At 40.6% G+C, this 10,796-nt stretch overlaps 1 protein-coding gene across 4 annotated transcripts in view; it reads left to right on the top strand.

The window, feature by feature from the left end:
• LOC100744306 overlaps positions 1-10,796 on the top strand; it is a 60,252-nt gene that overhangs the window by 42,773 nt on the left and 6,683 nt on the right. For all 4 annotated transcript variants that reach the window (XM_033323493.1, XM_012391298.2, XM_012391299.2 and 1 more), the window contains 2 exons: positions 9,657-10,081; positions 10,683-10,775. In XM_033323493.1, coding sequence (XP_033179384.1) covers positions 9,657-10,081; positions 10,683-10,775 — 518 coding nt within the window. The remainder of the gene's footprint in view (positions 1-9,656; positions 10,082-10,682; positions 10,776-10,796) is intronic.

Raw genomic sequence — 10,796 nt, forward strand, 5'->3', positions numbered from 1 at the left:
ACCGGAAGTCCTCCGCTTCTTCGTCGCGTCACAATCCATGATCGAAACCGTATCGTTGAAGCTTTCGAGAGTGATAGGGAACGAGGAGGCGAATAGACGATAGCGCGGTGATTTTTCGATCGCCGGGCAACCCGGTGGACACGTTGTTCACCGAAGAGTACGCCGGAAGTTCGAGTAGGCTACGAGAAAGTCGCGTAGCACTTGGAACGCGTCACGTGGCCGGACACGCATCAACACGCGAGATGGTGTGCGATTGCGCGGCCTCCGAATGTTCCACGGAGCTTGGAGAGGACGCGTCCTTGAAGAGGGCCTTGGAGGAGCTGCTGAAGTGCATGCTCAGAGTTTGGTGCACGGAGGGTCGAGCCCTTACGAGGCTCGGCGCGGACGTCCATGGTAAATTAATTATTCTATTCGACGCTTTTTAAGAGACAAAATCTCGCACAAAGATCACGTTTCTTCCGATACAGAAAGTTATCGATTCCTCCGTGAATTATTTCGTCCCACTTGCCTGTATCTAGAGGAATTCGATTTCTGTTCGCCCTTTCCCCATTGTATTCCCAGTTACATGACATTTTCCAATATTTAATATTTATTCAGCGAAAAATTGAACCGGTTGAATGGAATAACAGATAACGTTGCCAGTGGTTTTAATTAAACGGGAAGAAACATTTACAGTTTAACAAGTTCCAAATAACGTGCAAATTTTTGTTCCTTTTCGTCCATCCACTAAAAAAAAAAAAAAAAAAAAAAAAAAAGAAAAAAAATAAAACCTTTACAAGTGTTCGGGTGCGTTCGCGAGCGTCTTGTTCGAAGACGAATATCGTTAGGCTACGATCATCGACAAAAAAAAAAAAAAAAAAAAAAAAATGGAGAAAAAAGATACATTGGAAAAAGAGACATTACAAAAGGTAAATATTTTTCCATTTTACACGCAATAATTTACTCGTGTACAACGTTTTTTCAAAAATCATATTCTATTTCATCGCAATAGAGAAATTCGAGATCGATGCTCGTAAGTATGGTAAACAAAGATTCGATCTCATACAAATAGAAAAATACAAAAAAGCTTTTAACTCTGGAAAGAACGGCGAATTGGCTATCGTAGTTTGCAAAGTGAAATTTCATTAATTTCTTTATCGGCGATCGATTCTGCATTGTGCGTGATATGTGCTTGTAAATATTGAACGGCTCGCTTTCACGGACCTAGACAGGCTGAATCAAAAACCGGAGAAGTTTCCTAAGTGAATAATTAAATTGGTACCCTTCCGAATGTTTGCCAGGTCAAAAGGAAATCCTCCGTGGCGTCAAAGTTTATGTTATGAAACGTATCCCAAAGCGGTTCACTTTTCTACTCTTTGGCTTCGAAACTTGTACGTATAACGCTACTGGTTCGCCTTCCAAATTCCCTGGTGAAGCCGTTTTTGCAAAGACTTTTACGGAGAACCATAAATTTTCTTTAAAACCGGGTTTCCTTCTTTCGAAATTGTTTTCCAAAGTTTTCTAATAAATTCTCTTACCGTAAGAAAAGAACTAAACTAATCGTATCCGAATTTAAATGTGGCGTCGTTCTTTATCGTGTAATCCGAGATTAGAAATGGAGATCGTTTTCAATATTCTGTCGCACGAGATTGATATCCAACTGAAATTATTTTTCAACGATCTTTGAACATAATTTTCTTCTTCGTTCGTTAGAGCTTTTTATTTTAATGTTGTTTCAATGCGCTAGTTAACATAGCTTAAACGCGACTCACACAGCGGCACAGAGGTTTTCGATAACACGTGTAATGAAAACGTGAACAGCGATTATGCAACGACCATTAATCGCTGTTTTATCGAGTTGTTAATACGTAAATACGATTATTCCGCCTGATTAAAATTATCGAATGAACATTTTTCCACAGAACTCGTTTCACTACACTTCTCTAAAAAATTTAAGTGATCACTTCATATTCATCCGCAATATTCTTTATTCATTTGTTCGAACTTACGAAATAATTTGTTTTTATAACGATTGAATAATTCGATTAAATAATTGATCGAATACGATTCGTTTGTAAGGAGAATGTAAAAAAATATGAAAACCAATATTCTTTTCAGGCAATAAAAATTTCTATCCCTTTCGCCATCATTTTCGTAAAATTCGATCCTCGAATCTTTGGTCGAAAGAAGTCACGGTCATCACCGATAATTATTCTCTGCCTGACCCTGATGCAACGGCTCGAAAATATCCACATTGAAAATCAAGATACGATTTTCGTCTTGTAACCGATTTATCGAAGCCGCTACGACGTCGAACAAGGTGGCCATTAGTTTGCTTGTTTCGTCCAAATTCGTCCGTGGCGTGTACTGATCTAATGACAATAAAATTAAATTTCCACATCAAAGGTGATTACGGCTTACCTGTAGTTAGTTTACTGTGTACGATCTTACGAACACGACCCGCATAATTAACTATTGATAGTAGCAGCTAATTTCCTCAAGTGCATCGGAACGATGTGTTTTGAACGATGTGTGTTGTACGGAATCTTCACGTTCTTACTCTGAAAGGAGATTTACACCGATAATGGGTGTCCTTCTAGTTTCACAAAATGACATTAGAAATGACACTACGAAGATAATTTTGAAGAATTCGGTATAACGCGAGAGCTGATGAAACATCGAAAATATAGTAACGCCACGCGGGGAGTAGTACAAAGTAGCAACTACCAGGTACCGGAACAATGCCAATTCCGATATTCAGAAATTTATAGAGAAACGCGATTGTCGTCGGTACAATAAAATCGGAAGTGTGCCAAGTCGATGGCACGGCATGGTTTGGTTGTCATTAATCGAACAATACGTGCCACTGTCAATCGTGCCTTTATCGCGATCAGGGTCATGAAACTAAAGACGTGCTTGCAGAATGGCTTTATCTCTAAAAAAAAAATCGATTTTTTGGATTCTTTACGTACGCATTTTCTACGTTAGAAATTTCCAAAGAAAATTGATACATCTTTACGTAGATGGATATTTCGATTAGTTTGTAATTACGTTCGCTTCTGCTTAAAACAACATCGTTTGTACATCGTTTTCGCTAGCAGCGTCAGTTAACAAATTTGTCGATTATACACACAGATGTATATTTCTACAGAAGAAATTAATCAAAGTAGGTGTAATTTGAGGTTTCGAAAGGAAGCATAAATCTTTTCACGCCACGTCATGTATGATACTTGGCGAATATCGTCTGTGACTGTAACTGTAATACGGTAATATTGCGTCTGCTGGCGACAACCTATCATAAAAGAAATGAATTTCGCGCTGCCTCGAAGCCACCGTGGTTCCATTGAATCGCTTCAGCAATCCACCAACAAACTCACCACCAATTTCCAATTCGTACCTCTCGAATACAATAGCGCCCTTAGTAAATGGCATCCTACGAATTCGTATTTTCGCTTTAGTCGAAGCGAGCGAAAGCGAGACAAGCGAGATATTTACCTACCCCTGAGCGTGTCGTTCACGCTCCCTATTAAAATCCATAACAACGTCGGCTCTCCCCCCTGTGAGACGCAACAACCTTGGAATGCTTGTGCATGTCGCACGTGCGAGAATTTCCGCCATCAGGAAAAAGACGACAAAGCGATCTTCGCTATTTCTGACACACCAGCTGCGAAAGGGGTTGGGCGGGAGTTGCGTGTGTCATCTTTATCGCAGAAATAAAAGGAAGCCCTCCGTCTCACCGTCTCTCATCGACGGTGCAACGATGATGAGACAAAAAGGCTATAAGCTCGAGCACTATCGATTACGTTCGACGCCTGATGACGCAAGGACTTGATTATTTTTATGGCATGATGTGTTTCTTGATAATCTCGTCTCGACCTGTTTTCCTTCGACCTGGATTTCGACATTTTCGACCATGCTTCCACGCGTTTCGATCGTTTACCTGTTGTTGCGTTATCTTTCCCTCTCGCTTTCTCTTGATTTACACAGCTGTACATATACACAGGTACCTTAACTCTTTCGAACGCGAATTTTTGTACCACTTCTATTCCGCCATTCCTATCCCGCCATATTTCATTTACGAGCATTATATCGCGACAATACGAATCGTCGTTCGAAATATGCAATTAACGCTAAACGCAATCTCAACGTTAATTAATTGCACCAAAGTAAAAATAACAACGAAGCACCGCTGGTTGTTGTTTCATCGTAACACAAAGGGGAGAATTTAGTAACTGCATTTTAGAATTAAGTAGAGCAAGAAATATTAATTTCTAAAGCTCACGATGGAATGTAACGCGTGCCGGAATTACCATATTACATTTCTGTTTACGAGGAAATTCGTGTCTGCGTGTATCGTGCATTTTAAAATTAAACCGCGACGAAAAATAGGTGGAAATTATCGTGGAATTAAATCGTTTCGTTCGTAAAATTGCCTCTGTCGTTGTTAGAAGTAATATGAAAATCGAAATGTGTAAACGTTAATGAACAACATGCTAATTAAAACGAATGCGTATCGAGTTCCCTTTGCTCCACTAATTTAATTGATCGCGACTCTTCGTAAGTGTTTGTAAGCAATTACTTACATCCATGGAACATTTGATGAAGATATTGTCTGACGAAGCCGTGATGGGTACTCGATAATCGATTTCGCGTAAGACGAGCTCTTGCAGTTTAAGGGCAAGTTTAATTATTGGAGAATTCGAATGCGCTCTACGCCAAGCTAATCCAACTATTGCGAAATAATATCAACAACGATTGCTATAACACGGAAAGATAAAAGATTAGGAACTGTGAACATTTTTTGACTTCCTTTTTAGTAAGATGACCGTTCAAACGTGGCGATTCCCAAGCGAAAATTCATATTTTTCGCACTCTATCTCAATCTTCTCTGATTTAATTGTGCCGCGAACGAGCTTCTTTTAAAAGGGTTGATTCGCATTTCCAGTTAGAACAAAACAACGGTATAGCAACAGCGTGTCGCACGCGTCTCTGTTTACACGCACGCTACTTGTTAAGCGTTCGCGTAATCGTGAACTGAATTGAGATCGAACGGTAGACGAAATTAAAATAAGACAGAATCTGTGCGTCGCCCACGAGTGCAACGTCCTACAAAAATAATTGCTTGCGTCATCGTATCACCGACGTGGCGAACGTTCGAAGAGACTATAGCTTCTATCGTACTACGTATCACTAACAACTTTCATTTTCGTATTAACCAAGTCACGTGCACTTCCCTCTTGCTCCGTCACACGAACATCGAGCGACGTAAACTTCAGAAAACATTGACATTGTATCTTTACGAAAAAGAGCATCGTACAGTGCATACGAGCGTTCTACTTCTTCAAAATTCCGAGCTTTACAAAGCAATTTAATTCTTGCGTAGTAAACTTATCAAGAAAAAGACGAAACTTTGTTGCTTTTAGAACGTAACGTTCTACATTTGATACTATTAAACATTTTACGTCACGTGAATTAATTTTTATTTCGTCCCTTCAAACAAGATATCTCGTATGGCTGCTTTCAATATTTGTAACCGAATATATATCGTTTCACGTAGAAACGAAAGAAATTTCCGTTGATTTAAATAGACATCTCCTACGTTCGGTACCATTTATCCAATTCGTATCTCTGAATGGAACGGTTCGCAAACTGAATTCTACCACGACTCTTTACGATGATATGGCGTTCGTGCGACTATTCGAACGAGGCATATTAAGCGTGTGTTTTCCGATATTTATAAGCGAATATCGTTTCATACGAAAGGAAAAGAAACGGAATTTTCTTTCAGAAATGTAATATATAATGTAAGTGTTTCAGTTACGTATTTTTAACTTCGCTTCGCGTTACGTCATTTCTTGTTTTACAATTTTTAGATATAACTTTGCAAATATTAATGCCGAGAAAAAACGTACAAAACAAATACTGAACTAAAAATGCATTTATTTATGTAGCTACGACGACGTAGACCGTCCCGCTTTCATTTTATTTTTACCCAGTATTCCTTTCTATTTATGCGCCTGCTTTGGGACGTGCATAGTACTCTCCTCCCTCTCTCTCTCTCTCTCTCTCTCTCTTCAAATCTGCAAGATAAACGTCGCGAGTTGCGGAAATTTTTTATCTATGAGAACGAAAACGATAGAAACGTTTGCGATTCTATGCTCATTCGTTGCTTTTTCACAAAAGTATCCGTCGTGTTTTTGTTAGGAAAATTTTTTCAATATTCGTCGCACGCGTTCCTTGGCAAGAATACAAATCCTGTAAAATATACTATTATAATTAATGTTAATGCGAAAAATATCGTTGTGCTATTCAAAGATCGTTCATACGGAAGGCGAATCGGAATTTCTCGCAGATATAGGGAAAATGTAGCGATGCGTGTTCACAGAACAGTCACGTCAACATGTAAATTCATGAACAAATGGAATCGTGTACGCGTGTAAATTCGAATTTCATGCCACTTTTTCGCAGGAAATTGGAAACAATTAATTGGGCAGCGAGACCGACATTAATTTAATACGACTAATTAGCAATTTCAAATATACCGATGAGATTTCTCAATTATATGAAATACCTAGAAATGAGCCGCAGGATCGGTAGAAATGGAAGAGCGATTGAATAAATGAATAATCCAACGCAAACGATAACCTAAATAGATATAAGATCCTGAAATATTCTTCGATAAATAATCGCGAAATGCAAATAATAAATTAGCATGGATATTTCGAGACTCCTGTTCGTTAGAACCATAAATTCGATTTTAAGAGACGAATAACGTATAATCGCTGAATATTTTCATGAAATATATAATTAACAGTGACGCTGTTAAATCTTAAAAATACCGCGTTTATGTTCCATCAATTTTATAATTAAAGAAACGTTATTTCAGCTCTGGATATACGCGTTATCAATGTGTTTATAACGAAAAAGCTGCAGTTCGCGAAATAACCAATTGGCGAAGTAGCTATAAATAGAAATATATTTTTTCCGCTATCCGCGCTAAAAATTAATATTATCCCTGGCGCCGTAACTTTTATTCCAAATTTTAAAGAATCGACCAACATCGGAATCAGCCGTGCATAATTATCAGAGAATTCTTGGATACTTAATGAGGCTGCAGTGCCAGCAGAAAATTAAAGTTCTTTTTCAAAAAGCACGATTCATATTCAGAATCTTGCTAAAATTATCTCTCTCTCTCTTTCTCTCTTTTTTCAACCATCTAAATATAATTACTGTCTTACTCATAATTTAAAGATTAAAGGGCCTGCAAAAAGACTCGCTAAGCTAAAAATAAGCAAATGTGCGGATACGTTTACATCTTTAATGTACGTGTAGTTAGAATTTTATTTATAGAGACATTTTATATCCGCCTAATACAAGAAGCATCGTAAAGTAGAATTCTCGGGTTTCCAGGGTTAATGCGTATCGCACGATTCGAGATAATGTACAAAAGCCATCCCGTTTGATGAATACGTAACAGTACGGAATAGGAAACGATACTCGCATAGCTATGGAAACAAGGTTGAGGAATTGGAGCAACCCTTAATCCTCACTGAAATCTCCTGGTATAAATTTCCACCGCGGGGGATGATTTATTGCGTGACTGCGCGTTCCCAAAGTATCCATGAAATTGTAGTTGACAGTTCGAACGAAGTAAATCGTTGGTTATCTCGCGCGAAGCGTAATCGCAAATAAAAATATCCGGCTAAGAAAGCATCGAAAACGAGGCAGTGAGAAGAGAAGCTTATCGACGATGACAATGCTCTTTCTTCCTACGGGCCGATTCCAGGTTTCTTCGTCGCGTGCTTCCTAATTCACGACGATGTTTAAGAGGAACAAAAACGGTTCTGTAATTCTTTCTGATGCGTTTAGGATCATCGGTGATTTTCCGATTAATAAAAACTGCAACTAGAAAAAACGGCGCAATTAGAAAGAGGAATTTCCTCGTCTCCTCGATATTTATTATCGTTGCGAATTCTCGACTAAAGAGCAACCGGTCAGGTCAAACCGATCGGTCGATATCGCGTACCTCGAATGAATTAACGTTCAAGGTGGAGGAGGTTTAATAGATCGAGTGTTAGAGTAATGGAGCACTGTATTTCCACTTGTATAAACGTAAAGTGCGATGTTATGAACACGGCGGTGGTAAGATCTCGTTAGCAGTGAAGTATTTCATCCGCACGGTACGATGTCCGTCGATGAACTATCCTCCTACGCTGCTGATTCTCCCTACCAGCCGTTGGGTTTCCTGTGTCCATCGTGCCCTTCCGGCTGGACTTTTCCCGCGGGTTTTTACCTGACCTCGGAGTCATTAGGTTTACAGCTCGGGGAGGACATGTAATTCGGATTTTCCCAAAGAAGGGAATGTGCCTGCCCGTGCCATAAACGGACGGCCACTCAAATTTCCGAACAATTATTATTTATTATAAAACAGCTTAATATTACCCAACATATTTCCTTCTCGTAACCCGAGTCGCAATAAATTCTAGAGATTGCACGATTTATCATTAACAACGGCGTTATATTTCCCGTTATTGCGAAAGACGAACAGCTTCGTCATTTTGGCAGTAGTAACACTTGCAGGATAATTTATTCGGAACCGTCTGTTGTACTCTCGGATTTCCGCCCATAATCGATCACGCGCAATCGATATTGCGTGCTTCGATGCTTGATAAATAAGATGGATGATACCAAAGTAGAAACGTATCGTGTATCGCGTGGTGCAAATTCGTGATAAATACGGAACTAATCATTTCACCGAACCGTGTCGTCGATTTAAGCTAAAAATAAAATACTGTGTAATCTATGCAACCGGAATATGAAACGATAATTTGCGTGCAATTCTATGACTTTCTCTGTATTCGTATGTGCTGTTTGTTCACGGTTTCGAAGCGTGAAAGAGCAAACGGCAACTGAACTTCGAGTATCATTACTATTCGTCGGTTTTGCTGTTTGCTATACCTGTTTACATAGGAAAACGCCGGTAGATTGATAGTATTTGAACCGATGATAGCTTCTTTCAACGGTATAATAACGTTAACGTCGATCAATGAGAAAAATATTTGCCTCGGAAACACATTAATCACTTAAATTAATAGCCATGCAAGACTTATACCGGCTGCCGTTCAACTGACGGTAAAAGCCGAAAGGAGGTGAATCTGCGCGGAAAAATAGGTCGAAAACGTAGACTGACGTTTCTTTTTTTTCATGCAGAGCTTCATTTTCCAGGGTTGTAAAGTCTCGAATCACATTTCCCTCGCAGCAGTGATTAACGTAATCTCCATAGGATTTATCCGCTCGCGATTTCTACCACGCATTCCTTTCAGCCATTCCCCTGACAGGATACAAACTATCCAAAAACGTTCGAATCTGCTCAACGCCTCTATCGAATCCTTGCTCGCTAAAATAGATCCGAACCGACTGTAATACCCGGAATTCTATCCTCCTAATACGCTCAATTCCGCTCCTACCGATATTCACTATCCATCATCCGCAGGATCCATATCAATTCCTGCTCGTACTGCATTATCACGCGGCAAATCCGCTGTGATCGCGGCTCCTGAAATCTCGGATCTTGGATCGTGGGATTTCGCGCGAACGACTTCGCGTTTGCCGCTCGATGAGGCTCGAATAGGACTGCCGCAGACGCCAAATAACGAAGGCGGTGGTGATGGTTACAGAAAGCGACAAAAGGGTGGTGGTGAAACGAGAAGCCGGAGGTGAGTTCGGTTTCCGTATTCACGGCTCGAAACCCGTGGTCGTCTCAGCTATCGAGCCCGACACGCCCGCGGAGAGCTCTGGTCTGGAAGTTGGCGACATTATAATGGCGGTGAACGGGAAGAACGTGATGGACGCGACGCATTCGGAAGTCGTGAGGCTCGCGCATTCTGGCACCGACGTCCTTGAACTCGAAGTGGCGAGAACGTGCAACGTACTGGCACCGCGGGTGGCCAGACCTGGTACCAAGGAAGGAAGCGACGAGGCGCCGCTCTGCACCGGATACCTATGGAGGAAATCCGCGACCTCGACCAACACGGACAAGTGGGTGCGAAGATGGTTCGCCCTGCGCCGCGACAACTGCCTCTATTATTACAAGACTGACGCGGTTAGTACGAATACCCCCTCTTCTCTTTCCCTTCTCAATGTCCATTCTTCGTAGAATGGAAAACTGTGTCGATTAGCGCGCGCAAATCTATAGGATGTAGTTTCGAAAAAAAAACATGAAATTGTATTTTCAAATACTTAGACGCGATAAGATACGATTAATACGCAAAGATAAAATTAATATCAGCGTATTCTCTATTCTCAAATGTCGAAGCTTATTTTACAGCGTCGGTCCTAATCGTTTGGTGTACGAAGTTGGTTTTACTCGCCTGATACAACTCGCGTAATTTGACACAAAATATAGAGAATATCTAACACGATCGGGTACTTTGTATTCGGAGAAAATTGGCAGAGCAAGTAACGCTGCTGTAAAATAAACAAAGTTAGAAAGTTCAGTCATCCAAGCTATGCACAAAGGTTCCGAACTTTGCATGCTCGTCGTTAGTTTAAAGAGATGTCATCCAGCCACGCCTGGCGTCCCCTCGAAACCTATTTAACCGGCATTCCTTTCGGTTAATCGAGGCCATCGACGCGACGAGTGTTTGCACGGGATCGTTTTGTTGGAAAAATGGTACACCAGTGGACCATTTCGTTTCCCGTAGGATTCACAGCCAGTGGGGGCGGTGATGCTGATAAAGTACGACGTGGAGCAAACGCCCGAGCTGAGGTTACACAGCTTCGCGATCAAAAAACAGGGCGCACCGACGCTTCGGCTC

Source organism: Bombus impatiens, unplaced genomic scaffold (genome assembly GCF_000188095.3).
Source record: "Bombus impatiens unplaced genomic scaffold, BIMP_2.2 scf_1055, whole genome shotgun sequence".
Taxonomy (NCBI): Eukaryota; Metazoa; Arthropoda; class Insecta; order Hymenoptera; family Apidae; genus Bombus; species Bombus impatiens.